The sequence below is a fragment of the Melozone crissalis genome, unplaced genomic scaffold, assembly GCF_028551555.1.
Source record: "Melozone crissalis strain CALT ecotype California unplaced genomic scaffold, PUWL_Pcris_2 ptg000027l_1, whole genome shotgun sequence".
NCBI lineage: Eukaryota > Metazoa > Chordata > Aves > Passeriformes > Passerellidae > Melozone > Melozone crissalis.
The window spans coordinates 27,632,548-27,654,093 of record NW_026535805.1 but is presented as its reverse complement, the minus strand read 5'-3'; the positions used below and the strand labels follow the sequence as shown (position 1 = coordinate 27,654,093).

General features: G+C 34.9%; 1 protein-coding gene across 4 annotated transcripts in view; it reads right to left on the bottom strand.

Annotated features, from left to right (window-relative positions):
- RYR2 (ryanodine receptor 2) overlaps positions 1-21,546 on the bottom strand; it is a 381,701-nt gene that overhangs the window by 198,979 nt on the left and 161,176 nt on the right. For all 4 annotated transcript variants that reach the window (XM_054280079.1, XM_054280080.1, XM_054280081.1 and 1 more), the window contains 4 exons: positions 16,530-16,629; positions 13,080-13,176; positions 3,408-3,482; positions 271-427 (listed from right to left, as the gene is read on the bottom strand). In XM_054280079.1, coding sequence (XP_054136054.1) covers positions 271-427; positions 3,408-3,482; positions 13,080-13,176; positions 16,530-16,629 — 429 coding nt within the window. The remainder of the gene's footprint in view (positions 1-270; positions 428-3,407; positions 3,483-13,079; positions 13,177-16,529; positions 16,630-21,546) is intronic.

Genomic DNA, 21,546 nt, shown 5'->3' with positions numbered 1-21,546 from the left:
ACCCAACCAATGAAACAACAACAAAACATCAAAATATTAACAAGAAAAAAAAAAGAAACCCACAAATAGACAGACAGGTAACAACACAGAGAGAATGTAATATAAAATAAGCTTTCTAGTTATTGATTATACTGCATTTTGGAATTTTTTTAAAAGTTTTTTAGATTTTAATAATTAATGCAATCACAACATATAGAAAGTATCTTAATCTTGCTTTCTAAAACAATTTGAATTACTACTAGTAATATTAATGCTACACTGATTCCATACCTTGGAAGACCGAAAACAGAATGCTGTAGATTTTACATCTGCCTTCTCCTTGTCTGTAAGAAGAAGACTCTTGTCATCCAGGAGACTTAAATATTTTCCTGTTGTTATATGTCTTAGCCTGAATGGCTGTCCCCATCTAATGTGGCTTCCACTCCACCTAAGAGAGTCCATAAAAAAATTATTAATGTGTTTTTTTAAACTACTGGCAATAATATTTTAAAGTAAAATATATTGCCAACTAGTTGATACAAAATATAAAATTCCCATCAGCAAGAAAGTGGCTACTTCATGGTTATCCCAAATAAAACCATTCTAATAAATGATCTTAAGGTCTTCCTTAGCACAAGCTGTCTTTGTTCAGACTGAGTTCCTCTTGAGAGAAGGTACAGACCGCCTACAGGAAAGGAGGCTTATGCTGTACACAAAGAGTTTAGATCTGCCAGTTCCCTCTCCAACATTTCATCTACCAGCAGCTGCCATTCTTCACTCTCCCAGAGATCTTTTAGCAGTCAGCAGATTTTAAGCACACTTTAAATTTTGTGGAGAATAAAATGCCTAAAAAAAAAAAAGAAAACTTCCTAAAATAAATATGAAAAGTTACTAAGCAAAGTATGGCCCAGCTTCTTCATATTCTACAGAAGGAAGAAAGGCAAAGCTTATCTAAGCTCCCCAAAAAATATTCATCTTAAAGTACAGGTTACAGCTTCCCAACTTCTCACTGTAAACTGAAAATTCAGCCCTGCTCTTGCTGTTTAATTCCTGAACTTGTGTAGGGGTTACTAAGGAGTATGTACTTCACAAAGCCTTTTCAGATAGGAAAACTTTCACAACTTTTTCTAGTCTTCACAGAATTTTTTTCAGTTATATATCTGCAAAATTTGGCACTTCATATGCATGTGAATGCTGCATTTTGGAGAGGAAATCATGTATTCATTCTGTATATCTATGTATATGTTTTTGTATGTATCCATATGGAAGTCTGAAATTCCCTTGTTAGTACTTACACAGGTTTAACTTAAAGTCATTTTTATTTTCCCTGACACAAAGATGCAGCAGGTTAAAGCATTTACCTATTTAACACCAAAATGTCCTTGTTTAAATATGTCCTCTTTAGAGTTTGCCATATTGGATGCAAAGTATGAAAAACCAATTTGGCAAACATTTTCAAAGTGCATTTTTTAAAATGCTTCTTTTTTGTAACAGGATTTATTATACTTCAGTTATTAAACTTCTAAACCTTTGTAATTATTTGTTTTAAAGAGAACAGAAGAATAAAAAGGTTTCTGCTCTCAACTTTTTTTTTTTTTTTAAATCTAGAATTTCTACTGTTTAAATTGAGGGAGCTTTGGGGTAGAAGGAAATAGGGAAGCTTTATATCTTAGAAACACATTTATCTTTTTCTGCCTTCTGCACAGCAAAGTCCACATACTCCACAAAAGGACATTGAGTCCAGTGTTCTAGCATAACTTCTGCTTCTCCAGTCAGTAAAATGTCAGGTCATGAATCTCAGCTATTGTGTTGCTGAGTCTGGTAAATTACATCGGTTCTGCACCTTTTATATTACAGGTCATGCTGGGGAGCTGCCTTTTCTTTTGTCTGATTCAATTTTCTTTTGGCCCCAATAGCTACGGACCATAAGGGAAAAAAAAAAAAGTAGCGTAATTGAGCCATGCTTCTAGTTCATGCCTGCAGGGTAGGAAAAATACCAATTCATGTGCACTTACAAAAAAAGCCTTTCGAGCAGGAAGTATCTTGTGAAGCCATTTCTGACTACTAAAAATATTTTTTGCAGTGTGTGAGCATGAACTCTGCCACCTTTTGGGAAAGAAAGCAATGCTGAGCAATAGTATTTGGTGTCCCATGGCAGGGCATCCCAAGGGCATCTGTCCATGTAGACTGCCCAGGCAATTTTTATGAGAGTTCTCTAATAATGAACAGAGTTGAGACAAAAAAATGTTCCTTTAGAAACATGTGAAATTCACATAGAATTATATCTGCAGTCATTCTGGGAAGGACTACAACTGATTGAGAACTTCAGGCATGCAGACACAAAGCTACAAATTGAAGCATTTGCCTGAATATTAAAGGACTGCAATTCAGCACTGAACACATACAGCAGTTAGAGTATCATACTGGAAAATAGGTTGGTGAGGGAAGTGTGGGGAGACAGTGTTATTCTTGGGATTTTATTTGGTTCTTTTTTTCCTGGTAAGAAAATCCTATTATTTAAGAAGAAAGATAACCAATCCCTTTGTAAAATTGTTTTGACAGTTCTTACAATTTCTTTCAGTCATGTATGTTCAAATGTTTACCCTTCAAAATTTTGTATACAGTGCCTGTCAAAGTGATATATATGATGGTCATAACAGAAACCTCTCATTATTTGAATCCCCACATTACTCCTGTACTGCTTATTAGGGAAGTAAATGCCATAGGGAAAGCAATAAGACAGAGATCCTTTCACAGTTTCATTGTTGTCATCACTGTCTCAAGGTCCATTTTAGTCCAAAGGAAAAATCTCACTGCCCTATCACTGACATTTAATGTCATCCTGTTAATAAAATGCACACAGAGGAAACAGCATCATTGGAATGCAACCTTTTCATAAGCTTCTCTGATTTAATCTCTAAAGAGCAATCATTTATTCCTCACTAGAAATTTTATCATAAGAACATATCATAATATGATTTAAATGCAATTTTACGCTGCAATTACTTTAACCAACAAGGCACAATTCCTTACTATTACTCTAACACTTCCAATAACGCATGATTGAATTTTTTCTTTTAAATTTTTTTCTTTTAGTCTTCCAAAAGACTTAAACAAGCTGGGGGAGGAGTGTCACAAGTGATTTTTATTTTAAGGAAATCGGTCCTGTTTTTGTCATTTATGTGCTAAAAATGTAAACTGTGAATTCACTGACAGCTATAACAACTTTAAAAATAATCAAAACACACACTCTCTCTCTAGGAACTTGTTTAATATTCACTGAAAGTCATATAAAGCATTTTTAAAGGATTATTTTAGTTTTACTCATCTGAATTTATAATTATCCTTTTGATTTTATAGGATTGCTCTTACTATTCAAAAAGTGTCTTGCCAAATGTCTTTCTTTTTCTGAGATAGATTTTACTTACGCAACTCTTAGAGTCTCTAGTCGCCAAAGGGAACGAGCGTGAATGGACACAGCACCACCTTCATAATGGACAGTTCTGAAAACCAAGCAATGGCACAGACTAAATGTTCAGCAGAATTCACCATCATATGTGTTCGTTCTTTTAACTACATCTCTCATTTTAAGATTGTCAAAACAATTACTGAATTTGTCAGATTCAAAGGTTATTAGATTCAAAACCCAGTCTTGTCAATTAAACCTGCAGACTTGGTTATTTACATTTTGTTTTAATTGTCCTTAGTATCCATAATTGTAACATTCATACTAACAAGGTTTATACAGCATTTGCTTAGACATTTTTCCTAGTGTTTTAAGGATAAATAATCCAGGGGAGAAAATATTACCATTAACCCGATAATTACAACATTTCTAGATTCTAACAAAAACTGAGTATCAAGTAATGATTAAGATTTGTGAGCATTGCATGCATCTCCCAGGAAAGGTAGTGTTTTTTCAGAGCTTATATTATTAAAATAACTGCAACTTATGACACTGAATTTTGAAGATGTACTTATTTAGCACTTTATTTTAATACCATAAACACCTACGATATAACAACCACAGTGACACAGTCTTCATAGATCTCAGATGTTAACAGCTTCCTATTTACAAACTTTTATATGTAATGACTTCTCAAATTCCTGGATATAACCAGAAATCTAAGTATCTCTAGACAAACATCAATTAAGCCAAAAAAATATATTTTTTTTCCTCCATTATTCTACACACAGATAAGTGATCTATATTAGATGTACAACATGGTTAAGACCTATGGTAACCAAAATCCCTGAGCAGATAATCCTGTTTTGCTTCAAAGTAAAAACTAAGGAAAGCTAGCATTGCCATTCTAAATTTAGGGAGCCATTCTTTGGATTGTGTCCTGCCTGTGCCTATATTTCTGCCCTATGACAAGGACAGAATTTAAAAGCCTAGGCCTTTCCCTTGGGAAAATACATAAAAGAGTCACTTAAGCAAAGGAGTGATGTCACTATGCTTATCATATCAAGCACGTCAGAGAAGACTACCAAACAATGGCCTAGTTTTACAGATCCTGGAAGAGTTAATATTTTCAGTAACTGTTGTGAACTTCAGTCAAGATCAGGCACCACCAAAAATAGCCAGCAGCATAACCTAAAGGAATACTAATAGCGAAATTGTAGGCATTCCCCATTCTTTGCTAAAAGCAATTTTTGACAACTACAGTTTTGGAATCAAGTACATACTACTTACTAGGCTTTACCTTTCAAAGTCCTCCTGTGGATATAATACAAAAAGACTGAACATTTAACACAGAGGGCAACGCAGCATTGAAAGAAATGGTTCAAAACAAAAAAAAATGTTTCTCAGTACTGTTAAGAATACATGAAACTATATATGTGCTAAAATTCATCTTGGAATGTATTAAAAACTATAATGGAAATACACACTCCCAGACATTATGAAAAAATGAAGATGAATCATACAAGAGAAAAAATTGGTCCAAACACAAAATAAATACATGTCACTACAATTACACTACAATTACTGAACATTCATGACCCAGGTATAAATAGAAACTACAGCATGTGTTCCACATAGAAGAAGTTACAGATGGATATAAATATGTACAATATTCACCCCTTGACCTTATATCCACTATTTTCTCCAAGTATTATCTCAGGCATTTGCTGCAATGGTTTGTGATGCTAGGAGTTAGCAAGTATTACCAAGTCTCTCATTTCCCTCTCACGGAAGGATATGAAATTCAACGGCAATCTTATTTTTAATTGAAATTTACCTTTATTATTACAGTGAAATGTAATTGCTAAAGAACCTTGAACTCAGCTATTTCTCTGTTTAGATATTCTCTTTGCACTTCAGGTATTTGTTCAAATTCTTCCTCTGCAGCTAACAGACCAAGACTGGATTTATGTGGCAACATCTCAAGAATAACAGATCAGATGTCACCCTGGTTGGTGGGTTTGGATTGGGAGTGGGAGGGTGTGGGTTGTTTGTTTGGGCAGCTTGGGTGGGGATTGTTGGTTTTTTCTAAGCTGAAACATTCTGATTACATCCTGGCTTATTTCAATATGAATTTCACAAAAATGCATTTGGAATCCTTGCACTTGCATATTGCATAATATGAAATTTAATTTTATTCAGCAGTTTTCAAGTCATTCATTATATAAAAAATCAGGTGGAAGCAAAGGTCTAAATTCATAATAATGTTTCATTCCTAAGTTGGTACCTTTTTACTTTTCAGAGGTTAAGCTCTTTCTCACAATGGAAATCCCAAAGCTGTCACCAGTTTCTCAGTTTGATTATCCTTTTGAAGCTAGTTTTGGATTACATGTTGCTGTTGGGTCACTGTAACACTAAAGATCTAAAAAACCTCCCATTTTACCCTTAAAAGAATGGCTTCTCATGGATGAAGTAGTTACTTTTACATGACTATCTATCCATTATTTCTTTGTCTCTTCCTTCAAAGGGGAGCTATCAGTCTTAGAATGGTCATATAAGATGAGAAAATGGGAAAGAGACAGAAGAAATCCTAAATAAAAACATATGACCTGTTTACTAGAGGAAATAAAAATGATTCTAAGGTTGTCTGTTAGTTCCATATGGCAGCAAGAGAGAGAGTAAAGGCTAAAAGACAGTAACAGAACTTTAAAGACAAAAGCCAAAGAGGCAGAAGCTGAGCCTCAGCAAAAAAAAAAGCTACAGCAATCTAGAGGAGGGCTGAAAGAGAACTGGTGACAGGAAGGCTAGGGATAAAGGATTCCTACAAAGAAGCAAAAGGAGAAGCCTGAAAACTAGAATAGAAAATGAAATGTCAAGACTTTGAAAGAACAGGAAGGAAGATACAGGCCACAAAAAAAAAAAAAAAAAAAAAAAAAAAGGCACAAAGCATTAGAATGGGGTCTAAGCCATAAGCCCTTGTGGTTTTAACTAGATACTGTCTTTGCTACAGAAACGTTGATTAAAAAAATGAATAAAAGAATATTTTGAATAAACTATTTCTTCAACGAAGGGCATGAGGGCATGTCACTTTGCCTTTACTAGAACACCATGTATGCTGAACATCATCCCAAAGCAGATGAATAAAGACCTTCTCAAAAGTTTTTATGCTAAGGAATTGGAAGTTCATTTTTAGTTCTTTTCATAAAAATAAATGTAGTAAACTGCTCTGACATTGCTCAAACCAACTTCCTTAGTACTTGCTCAATATATCATTATTTGATGGGATGCAGCTAATTTTTTTTTATATACTTCTGATGACAGTCCAGTGCAGAAAAGGAAGGATGGTTCAAAACATCTGAATTTTTCTGGAAGCTGATAGTAGTAGGTCATATCAGGTGATGTGATAAAAGCAATGTTTCAATGTCAAATGAAACATTGCTTTTAATGACATGAAGTAATGCACAAAAATTCTCTCTCTAGATTTACTACAGATTTACATTGACAGGATGAAAAAAAAATAAGAGAGGACAAGAATCTATGAGTCAGTTTTCCTCAAATCTTGGGATACCTTGTATCTTCACAGCCATACCCACCATATTAATTTGTGACATTTTTTTCTATTTTTTCCTATGCATTTTATCCATATATTCTACATGTATAGATTAAGGATATTAACCACCTTTATTTCAAAATAAAGTATCTATAAGCAATTCAGAACATTTGAGACTTTTCAGTAAATTTGTATTATTAACATGCATCTAGTTAGTTAGTTGGTGTAATTAAGCCATTTTCTGGTCTGATCTATGACTGTAAGTTGAATTTAAAACACCACCCTTTTCCTGACTATGTCGTTCATCTATTTAATTCGCCTTTATCCAAACCAGAGCTGGGAATGGACACGGCATTTGCCTCCCAGGATCCCGGTTGTGTGCGCAGCACCACGGACAGCGCCACGGCCCTGACGGGACCGGGTCCGGCTCCCCCCAGCTCACTCAGCACTCTGGTCCTGCTCTCCGAGAGGGGATGCAGGGACAAAGAGACAGTAAACATCAAAAAGAAAGCTCCATATCTGAATCTTTCATCTTTAATTTCAATAATGAATTAATTACACAGGTTTAAAATAGACTACCACGTGTCTACCCCCCTTGGAGAACCATTATTGAATTTATATTCTTATTAAAGTATTGTTCAGCAGAGAGAGGGCAATCATTTCACTGAAACTCACTGACTACAAATGGGAATTAAATGAGGTTAAAAGAAATTAGATTAAATGACAGTGTTTTGATACTGCTGAAGTAATTTTGGTTGAAGAAACTGCAAATCCTAAATTCCACACAAAGAAAATAATTTAATCTCAGTTGCTTGGAATGAACCAGGGCAGTATAAAGAACAATAGTGTACCCGGATCACACACAAATTAATAAATCCAAATAAGATGTCGAAGTTCAAGTGAAAGAAATTTTTCCACTCCTCTCAATGACAGACAAGCTTGGTTTTAGTTTGAAAATTTGTTCACTAAAGATCTCTATGTATGTTTTCAAAATGATTTTTAAAAGCACAGCCATCATTATTCAAGACTCAAGGGTTGTTTGGGGTGCAGGGGAAAGGTTATGCTGATTGAAAACTTTCTGAGTTTACATTTCAGTCATAAAACATGCTCCACACATGCTGGATCCCAAATTTTCTGAGGTACAACAGACCTCATTAGTGCATAATGCTGTAAGAAAAGGTGTCAGAGAATGGCATGGAAAATAACCAAGGGATTAGCTAAATCATACTGATTTTGACCATCACTTTAAAAGCCTGTCCATCCCTGACACTAAGTGTTCCATGTAATTTACAAAAGCCTTAACATAATATGTTTCACCCAAAGAAAGTCTCAAAGGCAGGAATGGTAAAACTGCTTCTGAAATTGGGCTACATTTATCCATTCTCTCTGAAGGCCTATTCTGAATGGATGGTTTGAGAAACTGGAGTCTGCTCCAGCCCAAATGATACTTTGAAAAGCCAGGAGCACTTTTCTCTCTCACAGGTAATTTCTTTCCATAATGAAATATTTCTGAAGGGTCCAAATTGCACTGCAGTCATCACTTTAAAGTACATATTGCAAATCAAAATGCAAATTATTGCAGTGGAAACATTCAATTCCTTTCTAGACTGGGACCTATGACTATCAAAGCCCTACTTCTGTGAAGTATTTAAGTTCTAAAAGAATATGAAAGATGGTGCCCCACAACCCAAACAAAAAATAAAAACCCACCACGTAATTTTGAATACATAGTTCTACTTCTACCTGCCATTAGCTTTTTTGGGGACATCTATGAAAAAAACAAAACCACAGAAAACCAACCAACGAATCAACCAACCACCAGAAGAAACAAACAAACAACAATAAAAACCCCAACCCAACTACAAAACGTATCACCCCAACACAAGAAAGCAATCCAAAACTCTACAGTCATGTCTGTATTTATAACCAGCTAACATTTCTACAGGAAACTAAAAATAACACACATAATACAACCATGTCAACAATGCAAAACAATTCCAATTAATTGAACTGCAAAAAGAAAGGGGGGAAGGGGGGATACCTGACAACTGATTAAATTATGATGAACTTATTATGAATATTTTTAATTTTTTTTCAGAGATTGAACGAATGGAAAGCAACTTCACAGAAGCACTTTAATATATACATGCTCTAAAGATCAACTCTCATCATAATTAAAATAATGTATTCATTCCTTTGATATTATAAATTCAAAATGAAGACTCAGTATTATAATTACCAAATAACAGGTTTAAAAAAGAAAAAATAAAACCAGTCACAATTTCAACAGGAAAAGATGTCAAAGGAAAGTAAAGACCATTTCAAAGTTCCTGTTATACAAAAAGTGGTTTAAATCTGCTGGATAAACATATATAACTGTCCAACCAAAAAAAAAAGTATTAAAAATTATTAACAAATTTCTCCTATATGAAACTGGAGGGAAAAGGTGGAAAAAGAAGACTATGCAACCCTTTATTTACATTTAAAAACCATACATAAATCAAGGAAATCATGGTGGGTTTTCCTCATTCCTATTGACAAACTGCTTATATCAGCTCCTATGCTGAGATCTACATCACAAGCCATGCAGAGACTAAAGAAAAAGGAGTCAAAATAGATACGGATTCCCAGCTACTGTGCTGCTGCAGAAGTTTCCCCTGGCTTTGAAGATAGATGGAAATCAAAGTAACCACCATAAGAACACCAAACTGATGATACTAGGCCTTGTCTGTCTATAACCGTATGTATTTTTCAATCTACCTCCAAACGCTTCTGAAATTTCACTTAAAGAGATATTCTGCAAAATTTGGTCTAGCTTGCTAGACATAACTAAGACACTTTGCAGAATTAAAACACAGTTTAAGGATTCTACGCATAAGGCTTAAACCAGCTGCCTTAAAACAGCAACATACCTAACTAGAATATGCAGCAAATTGTATTTAATTCAGGGAAAATGCATGTACTTGATCTTTTGTCTGTACCTTTTTTTCTTCTTTGGCTGCATCAGGTGTCTTTCACCCTGCCTGTGGCATTTTAAAAACAATACCACTGTATTCCTCTACTGTAATATCAAGTAAACCATCATATTATGACAAACTTCTCCATTTGTACTGCTTCCAATTAGAATGTTTCTTTGATTGCAGAGCAAACTTAATCTGGCAACTTCACGGAGCTTCTACTTGAACCTGCTTGCTAAGGAAAAGTTAAATTTCTGACTCAACAGCAAAGTTCCTCTTCCACAAGACAATGAGTCCACCCCACCTTCTGGGGATCACAGTACCACAATCTAAGGCCCACATGGAGGGACACAAACTCAACAATTAGGCAAGGAAACACAGCACAGACTCAGAAAAATAATTGAGATTCAGAAAATTATTTTATAAGCTTTTTATGTGACTCCTGCCACTATAGTAGGCCTCTTTCAGTGTAGATTTGGATGACCTTGTCGCAGAGGAAACTTTGTTAGGTACTGTAATCATGAAGACAGCGCCTGCACTGTCACTGCTTCATAGGCCTCCACTGTGCTAAGAGTATCAACTCTCATATGTACAAGAGCATAAACATCTTCAAAATGTGTGCTTTAACTCGAACTCCTGGTACTCTTTGAAGCACTTTTACACTTAAAACTTTTGCAATTGTATCAATGTTCTAAGACTAGAGTAAAACTGTAGTTATTTTTGGACACTGCCTAGGAGGATACTTCATGTCTAAACTATTTATTTATTCTGTGAAATAGATACCAGGTGACATTATAGAATAAAAACGTTATTTTAGGATTGTCTGATCTTTTATCTATTTGAAAAGGCATAAAGAGGAAGCCTCTGCAGAAAAAGAAAAATGAGATAGAGGAACTAGTGAGTCATAACAGGGATGGTACTTCCAGTGCTCCTTTATGCTGCCATTCTGCAGAGCAGACCTGCTCTTCAGGTGCATGCTGGAGCAAAACAAACGAAACAAAATCACAATCGGTCTTCAATCAGACTACTTCAAGAGGCAATGACAGGACAATACGGAATTATTGTACTTCAAACATATCACACATCACTGTATGCCTCATGTGCAAATGTTACAGAACTGAAACTCAAATTAAAGAAAAATAATTTGTCTTAAAATTTCCTACCTGCCAAAATTACTCATATATTTACACATAATTCTGCCAGGTGTTGAATCACAACCATCAAAATGATGTATGCATACATACTGAAAACTGAAAGGAGCCAAAATTTATTTTGAAGAGGCAACAGTATTAATTAGAGATAGAAGTACAGATGTTTTAAGCAATAGCTAAAATCACTAACAATTCAAGAGGAGAAAACATGGGTCACAGAGTGATTATAACTAACTCCATATAATTAAAAGTAAACATAGATTATATTCTAGGTTTATTAGTAAAAAATACTTTTAAATACTTCAGAAAAATAGAAAATTTGTAGAAATGAGACTGTGGAAAACAAAAAAGTCTATTTTTTATTTTGCTTGTTTATCAAGGAAAGTTCCTGAAAAAAAGTGCATTTCAGAAGATCAAATCTGTTTTCAAGAAGGACATAGAAGCAATGTTTCTCAGGATTGCTATGAGGAAAAATAAGGACAAAGAAATATATCCTATTTGTTGCCCACTAGCTCTGCTTCTTGTGGGGTTTTAGACAGATACGGGAAAGGCATAAAGAAATACAGAACACTGCAGGCACCACAGAAAGAAATAGAATTTTCTAATTTGTTTACAGGCACTCCTCTGCAGATTAAGAATTTAACCCTATTCTTCCCATGCTATAGGACGGAAAAATGCATCATGTGAATGCACAAGTAGAACAATTTCTTAATTTGCAACTTCACACTCCATTATTGTGTTTTACATATGATGTTAGACTTGTTGAAAATAGACAGATTTTTAGCGTGTTCTTAAGCACCGAAGTTCATTACTGAAGTGTTTGATCACCCCATAAATCTGAAGTTACACTTCAACTACATTTCTTAAAGGAATTTTGCAGGATTTAGACTGATGTAAGAGCAAACACTATAGCATCCTATTTATTTATCACCTTAAGTTTTCCTCAGTTTCAGGCTGAGGATAATAATAGCAGTGATCAAGGGGTAATGACTCTCACATGGTAACTAAAATTAAAACCTGAACAGATCACATTTTAAGTATCAGCATTACAAACTATCTTATGCATTCAAAAACTATTCCCTTGTCTGAAGAAAGAAATATCCATGAAGTGTTGGTCACCAGCTGTATAAGAAAACGCTGAGAAAACATCTTTTCTCATCAACATTTAAAAATTCATAGGAGAATTTTGTGATGAGAGCTTCCAGAGTCTTGTCCTTATCTTTAAAAATGAGAATAAATAAAATAAAAAACACATTTCTATTTGCAAACCAAAAAAACTCATTTTGATGAGTAAGTTAATGAATAGCACTTCCTTTGTAATGGAAATGAATCTACCTAATATGCTGCATTAAGCAAACTATTCTAAAAAAACCATTTAGTAACATTTAGCAACATTTAGCCTGAAGGTACAAATAAATTATACGACACTGCCCTACTGGAAAGAAGCTTAGGGCATATGTTATTAGAGCAAATTAAGAGGACTAGTGCAATCACTCCACTGAGACATGCCACTCACTGTGTCAGTCGTCTCACTATTTAGATTTTTTAGTGAACATAGATAGACACAGACCAGGTTGTCATCACTACTTCCACTCCAGGATTCCTTGAGTCAAGAAAATAGCCATAAATTAAGTTCCAGACTGCCATGACAGGTAGAGCTGAGATTAATCCCAGATTAGTTGCTTTGAAAGATTGGGCAGTATTCTTACATACCCTGTCCTGGGGAATTTTTTGTAATTACAGAAAAAAACAGTAATGAAAAACCCAACATATTTTATTCACAGTGCTTTTAAATCAGGAAAAAGGACAATAAATTATCAAAAAATCACTATTCCTTTTACAACTGGTAAGTGAAGTCAGACTTGAACAATATAGAAAAAAAAATACAAAAGGCTCATATACAAAGTTTATCTCAACAATTCTTGTTCTTATGAGTAATAAATATCATCACAATATCTCTCAAGCATCTGTACTATGACTGACACTTAATTCAGCAAGATTGATTACTATGATTCTGTTATAAGCTGGAAACCTACCTTCTTTGTTCTTCTCCATGTTCACCCGAAGGCACTGTCAAACATTCATCCATGTGACCATGCAATAGCCTCAGAACATCCCCTCCTATCAGGTATCCTTGAATAAAGGGAGAAAATAGAGTTCATTTCTCTAAACACAGCAACATGTACAAGTATAGGTCAATCTGTAATAAGTATTATCAGGTTGATTTGAGTTTTTTCTGTTTGAAATTTTATATTACTTTAAAAAAAAAGAGTCAAAAGGGGAAGATATTTCATAGTCTGTGGAGCCAGTTGAACATTGCCAAGTGAGAAAAGCTCCAAGTCAGTAGCTTTGGAAGGATGGATCAGGATAAAGAGAAGCCACAAGCAGGGGATCCTACAAAGTTACAACTCAGAAAAAGACTGAGCCAACCAAAACAAGTAACCAAGTACTCCTCTCCCAGATTGCAACAGAAAAAGTGGGAAACTCTTGCATCTTACCTACTCACTTTTCATTTTATTAAAGGTAAGAATTCTAGTTAAAAAACAAAAACAAAGACTTATTAAATAAGTTTATTATATTTAAAGCACTTTTTTGGAGTATTGGAAGTTCTCTGTGAGAAAAATTTCTGGAAAGATCCACTCCAAACTCTACTTGCCAGAAAGTTCAAAACCAATATTCATTATTTATTTGGATGCCAAAGGTAAACTCCTATATTGCAAACAGTTCCACTGCATGTGCAGGTTCAAGCACTTTGCTTTACAGTCTACAGGTGTGTGTGCTCACAAAGTAAGGCACAGACCATACACATAGCATCATCACAATATTTGACTTAGCAGCCAGAAGCTGAAAACAAGGCCATAATTTGAATCAGCAAAGATGTTAACAAAATAGATCTTTTTTTCATCAGTCTTTTTGCATTAGAGATGTGACATAAAAAGAAATATAATTTTATATTAACCTACAATTATTGTATTATAATCAGCAACTGAAGAATCCTAAAACATAGCAGGTTTTAAGCAGAATTCCATGGTATTTTTAGTCTGACAAGCTAAATGTAAAAATGTCTTTGTTTCCTTCTCTTCTTGCTAAAAACAATATCAAATTCTACATTTCAGGGGGATGCCATAACCTAAATTCTTAGTGTTACAGCAACAAGATTTTTATAAAGTTATACCTGGAATTTTATTTTGAAGCAAAGTCTACACTAATAAGTAATGCTGTGAAGTAAGACAGGTCTTTACAGGGAAATGGTGCTGAAGACCCTTCAGTCACACTGAACATCTCTCAAGAATTTATTTTGAAACTACATCTTTTACCTGAGTATATCAGGTAATATTTGGGGATATAATTTTTAAACCTTTGAGATCAGTATAAAATTGGAATTTATGTGGCAAATTTTAGCATTGATTTTTTAAATTAATGATTTTGACACAGCAGGGTATTCCCAGGGAACTGTTGTTACATACATTGCTTTTTACATGGATCTGTGTCAATATAATTCTATAATTTAGGTTTTGTCTTTAAAGTGACCCCCATCTACTTCATCATACAGAATTAGAAAAATGACTTGATTTAACTCTAAAGCTCTGTTTTGATTGAAAAAAAAAATTGACTTCTGCATAAGCCAATTTTACAGAAATGCATGTAAAAACAAATTATTTTCTTTGAACTACCTCAAATATCCTAGTTCATCTTACAGACTAATTATCCATTATTTTCACTTCAAAATAATTTCATTTAACTGAATAGTTTAATTTATTAATCTATTTTAATGGGAATTTTTGATTAAGAGAGGATATTGCAGAGCAGTTACTCCTATACACTCATATTTTAGTAATGAATATGACAAAGCATTTTGCAGATACTAACAAAAATAGGTTTATTTCCTTTTTCTTTCTTTTTAAGGTAATTTTCCCTGGCTTTGATGCTGTTTTACAGAGGACATAGAGATAAGACCTTAGTGTGAGATTCACTCTCCCTTCACCACAAGACTATCTGGATTACAGGAACAGTTGCCACTTTTTCAAGAATAAGGCCTTAGCTCTCATCCTTTCTGACACTGGCCAGCTGAACGTCTCTAGAAAACATGCTTAGCTTAAAGATAATGTCTGTATCTAAGCAAAGTGAAAATGGAAAAAATAGCAACAAAGAGCAGGCACATACACAGATAAATACACAGCTATAAAAATCGCATTACATCATTTTCACATTATTTCCTGGGAGTATGAGTACACAATATGTCACTGTGTCATTGTGGATTTCTGCTTCTCAAAGAGACAGGCAGGTCTCAGTAGTGAGGTTCACCAGGCAGAGATGTGGCATAGTAGAAATCTGGGTCTCAGCACATAAATCATGCTGGGATTATTAGCAAGAATGACACACCAGTGCTGCCAGCAGTGGGAGGACAAGGAGAATGGAATTATCAGGAAGGAGCAAAAGGAAAAGGTCTTCTCATTAACAGAAAGGTTTTCTCCATAAAGTTTAGGATACTGCCAAGCAATGCACTATTATTTTTTTAATAATGGTTTGTGCTATAAACCATGTCAGAAAATCTGTATGTGCAGAGTAATTCTCATATGCAAAAACCAAATGGCTATATAAAAAAGAGATGATGGCAATGGTCTCCCTAATATCTTAATTAGCAAAGTTGCAAGAACATTCCACGACTGAGTTTTAAAATATGCCAGATAAAAAGAATTGATGTGAAATTTCAGAGTATTACCTCTTTAAAAAAAAGTATACAAAAATCACACAAAACAAAATGACCTGCAGCTTGAACCTTCTTTAGATTTTTTTACAACACCCACTCAAAACAGTTGGTCTGCAGGAAAGTAGAAATCATTAAGCTTTACATTGTGACAGACTTTTCAGAAAAACGTTGTTCTTCTCTGTGGAACCAGTATGGCATAAATTCAGGGATCCTTGTCCTTTCAATGTTAGAAATTACATTAAAACTCCTTCCTAATTCCTAAATAAAATAAATAGTTCTGGAAAGCTGCTCTCTTTCTGTCTTTACCCTCCTCTTGTTTTTCTTCCAACCATATGTTACCCATAAAACTATTTCCCATATTCAGTATTAGGATTTCACATCCTGCTTCCAAGCCTCCTGCCCATTTTTCACTCAGTCTCAGAAACATGTACCCATGACTGCATACATCAAAATAATTTGAGATAATATATTAAACCAGGACCAAAAGCCATTTCAACAAATATATTACGAATGTTATCATATCTTTAGCAAAATGAGATTTGAATGAGCTGTTTGGAATTCAGCAAAAATACACAGAAAACCATCAGTGTTACTTTTAGTATAACTTTCCCTCTGTTTTCAGAGAAATATTCAGGGAATATTTATTTATTTAGTTAGTTATTGTATTCAATGTTTACATAGGACAAAACCACTCCCACACTTGGCATAATAATTTGATTTTTTAAGTATTTAATTTACTATCAGTCTTTCAATAATAAAGTTGAGTCAATCTTACCTTGGGCAACTTCACTTCCTGAACTGATTGGTGCTACACTCCAGAGCGTCTGCTGGAAGGCTGCATCAACATGTAAGCTACCATTGCCATAAGAGAGATGCTAGAACCAGGAAAGAGCGAGGCTTTTATTTGAGGTTAGTTGAAAATCTCATTACAGTATACAAAAATAATACCAAACATTCTCTCATTTCCTTCAAACATTTATTGTTCTCATTGACTGTATAAGTAAACACAAAGTTCGACCTGGGTACTCCTCAAGGGACATTAGAAGTAAAGCTAGAATAGTAAAGCATATTTGCCTCAAAAAAACTACAGGAACAGTACAGAACAGAGTCAGCTGCTTGGCATTTGTAGACTTAGTGAACACTCTGAAAAACTAATTGTTAAATGCTGTGGAGTTTTTACTGTATGAGGCTTGAATATTGGGATATCACCCTAATCTGCATTTCAAGTGTAACTCACCACTTGAATTTTTCTTGCAGGCCACTGGCTTCTCAATACTCCCATTAGGTCAAAGAAATTACATAAACAAACTACTGATTTTGTAAGTCACTTAAGACAGTTCACAAAATACATTATTGAACAAAGTTCTCAAGATGAGAGCAAAACTGAAACAAGTAAGGCTTGTAAGGCTCAACTCCTACCTATGCATTCAATGGATGCTCTTTGGCTGTGTTACTCCCTACCTTCTGCCAACGTTGCAGATCTTTGCCATAAGTGCAACAGGTGCTGTCTTTTCTCCGAAATTCTCTGTGTGTGAATTCCTCTTAGTTCAGTGACATGGTCTCAAAAATTCTCATCTCAAAGCATCTTGTCTGCACCCACGTTTGTCCCTCCCACACCATCAGCCACTTCTATTGTCAGTGCCAAACAACATAACCTTATAGAAGATTATGGAACCAAGCATTCTGTGAATAAGCAGCTGGTTTGAAGCATATTGTTTATCTTACCAGGTACTAATTTTTCAAGTAATTGTGAAGTGTTCAATTCAACTGCAGTAATATTTAGATGCTTTTATCAGAATTTTATTTTATACTACTGGAAAGTAACTCTGTTTATAGAGTAGTATTGGTCTCTGTTTCCAAATGTTGGGACCAACATTAACAAATTCTGGGTAAACTAATGACACAAAAGACAAAAATGTCAGTGGAAGTCAGAAGAGGGTAGATTCTCATGACATGTGCAAAGTTCTGTCTTCCTGACTGCACACCTTCTGGCTCTAAACAGAAGTACAGGAAATAGCACATCAGCTCATTTAGAAGGGTCCCATAACAGCTAATGACCTACAAAGTAAGACTCCTCACAAAAGCCATGTTTACACTGCACCAGTGCCACTCAGCTTATCATGGAGAAAATTAATGAACAAACATGTTCTTTGTCTTTTATTCTTCATTTACTGCAGTTATGTAACTTAGTGAACGGCAGGCCATGATGGGAGATTAGGATCTGCAGCACAGCTCCTGTTCTATTTTTGCTCTGTGCGTCTTCATTTGGTTAGGATTCTTCTAAGATCACCACATAGATCCAGTTAGTGGCAACAAGCAATTCAACCAAAGCGGGAATGTTAATTTAACTTCATTCAGGACAGACAAAAGAGAAGGAGAACTCCTCTGTCATCTAGACCATCCACAGAGCACTTCTTCTAACTGTGTCCTCTGTACATGCGAATTAACTTATTTTCACACACAGTAGTATCAATTGAATGAGTGGTAAATTTTTATAGAGAGGGCACCGAACAAAAAATACATTGCTGACATCTCTCTTCAGAGTATTAGTACTTTTTATCCATTTATTGGATTCCAGTTCCAACTCTAACCCAGATGGCTCAAAAGGTGAGTCTCCAGTGAATTATAACTTTAAAAAAATATAGTTCAAATGATACAACATATGACTTCCAAAGCAGAGCATATTCTGCAATTCCCTTCTTATCCTCCCTTCCCTAGATTCCTTGCAGCATCCTTAAATTTACAACTGACAGCAGGGTTCCTACCATTTACAATTCCACAAACTATGGTGTTCACTCCCTGGAACTATTAATCGAAAACAGCAAAAGGAAGCTTTTACCATGTAGAGAAAATATATTGTTAAGGGATATCCAAGAATTCAGTTATGTCAAATCTATTGAAAAAAATCCTGAAAGATTAGAGAGGCCAGTATTTATCCTGGCATTGCCTGAGCTTTTACTGCTATACTATAACTATCTCAATGTTGTTTTAAAGCAATCTGCTCTCTGTCATTAACTCAGTGGAGTTTACCTGCTTGGTTTCATACTTTCAGCACAATAAAGCTATCAAAATGAAACAAGTAACACAATGTCCAGGATGTGGACATAACGCTCAGACTGGTGCTGAACAGCCTCCACACGTGCTACACAGATAATTGATAGCTGGCATATCAGTGCATCTGGCAGAAGTAGGAGGTTGTCATAATTGATGAGGACCACATGCATAGCACGTCTTTGGGTATGTAGCAACATTTGAAAAGCAGAAATATATTGGGTTCGGGAATCCTGCTGTCCAGTCTAATCTTCATATGGGTCTTCCCCACTACAGGCAGGTTGTCTCAACCAAATAATGTATTTTCTGCACTGGTCCAAATTCAAGCAAAGAGGTAGATTTGTCTTCCCTGCTGATAGACTGATCTCCTAAACCAGCATTTAACCCGCAATAGGGTTTTCATCACTTTTCAGATTTAAATCATGGTATTTTATGAATATGGGTTAACACTACAGGCCACAGGCAGTTTAATTCAAGGATAAACTCCAAGACTCATCTCTCAGAATACTGCAGGTTTCCCAACTGATTTTAATGACATATTGTAAACTCTATACTGCTCTGCAGCAAAGTAACATAATCATAACTCTGTCCCTAGGTCTTCAAAAAGAACGCAGTGTTTTTAAGCTCACTGAAGAGCTTGGGAATCAGATGGTAATTTCCACAAGAACCCTCTAGCAATGATTGCTGCAGCATAGCTCCATTTACAAGAGCTCTGAATAACTAGAGCTTTTAAATTTCACAGTCTGCATGAAAGTTTCTCTTCTGCAAAACATGCACGTGTAAAAAGAAAAAATATAAAGAACGGAAAACTTTTGCTTCAGGCTTCCTCTTGGCTAAGGTGTGCCAATATTGATAGTTCATCTAGCAATAATTATCTGCAGTTTAATAACTCTGCCTTCAATCTCAGGCCATTTGAAATAGCAAGAATAGCTAAAAAACCCCCAAAACATTATTTACTGGTAGATTTTGAAAACTATGTATAAAGCATTGCATTTCTCAGAATGCTTAAGTACTGCACAACCACAGCATCAACCACACTCCTTCAGATTTCTTAGTAGCAGCTGGTGCAGAGATAGATGAAAGCTATTTCCTTTCCTCTACATAGACATTGACAGCCCTTGATTCCTGACTTAAAATTACTACACTGATCCTAACAGAAAAGCAGTTTCAAACTATTTAGGCACATATCCTCAATTGACCCAAGAACCTCTGAGATGTTCCAAGTCTTGGACAGACACCATTCCCACAACAGACGCACAAGAATGTACTCATATTTATAACTAAAGAAAAACAAAAAAGTAACAAAACAAAACAAACTATACTCCTTTACATTTTTTAAATTTTTTCTTTTTTTAATTAGGAAGTGAAAAAAATTGCATCAAAACCCTGATGAATTAGCAAACTTCAGTAAAAATTCAGAGGTTTAACTAAATACAGTCTCTAGAAACAAAAACACCTTTTAACTTCCTATTTATGACATGTCATTTCTATTAAAATTTATTACCTGGGTCATTTAAAAATTATTCTGTAACAGAGAATTATATAGAAATAGTCAAAACAAATAGAAGTATTTATTCGCAAGAAAGAAAGATATTGGACAGAAATAAAAGTAATAAGTGCATCTGTGTGAAATTTTTATAGAATTAGGGGTCTGTGCTTATGTCTTATATTGGCAATATATTTATATCCATTGACACATCTATGAATGCTTTGAAAAAGTTTGAATAAAAATGGGTAAACTTACAATGCTGAACAAAAAATTAGTATCTAAATTTTGATTCAAAGTAGCAAAGTCCAAGAAATTTCCAAAGGGTTTAAAGTACTAAAACAATCCTGGTTTCTTTACTTTTCTCCACAGTGCTTAAACACCTGGCCTGCAAACCCAAAAGTAGAGGGAATTTTTTTCATTGATAAAGAGAAAATTACAGCAATGCCCTAAACTATTCCAACTCCTTCACCCATCATAAATTTACCATCAGTAAAGGGAGATTAGAAGCTAAAATCCACATACTTGGAAATTTACCACTGCAATGAAAACCATCTACTCTGCTACCTCATAGCTGAGCATTGGTTAGTGCAGATGCATGGCAGGAAAAGCATAAGGGATCCACAGAGGGTAGAAGGAGGTAGTTTGCATTCCCCCTCTACATAATAGCTTTCCTTCTGCACTGGATCATGAAAAGCCTGAAGCACATCAGCTACCGTGCTTCCAAACAACAATCATTTTGCACGATTAGTCACAAGAGCTTTCATTAACAAAGCATTAATTTTACAGAACCAAACATTAAACGTTAGGAAATGTCAAAGTACCCTATGGAAAAAGAATGGCTTCTAGTCAACAGACCCCTTTACAGTCTACAATGGCATGATATATGATATTTTTTGCACATGTGTTGCCTCATTGTATATACAGGATAATGGAGCTCACTTTGTCAACAGCTGCTCAGTGCTTTGTTTCCCCCTCAATCTTCAATTTGCAGCCTCATGCTTTATTCAATATAGTCAATTCTAAAAAGCTTTGAAAAGAGAATTATTAATTTCCACATAGGCTTCTCTCTTGCACCAATTACGGTATTTCACAAAACAAAACAAATATTAATGATTTCATTTTCTCAAAACCCCAAAGAAGTAGTATTGTAGCCCATTTTCCATTGGGGAAGGGAGGTACAGAGATTAAACTAAGAAATTTTCATTAATATAGGATGCCGAGGTTGAGGTGACTGCATTATATGTAGTTTATT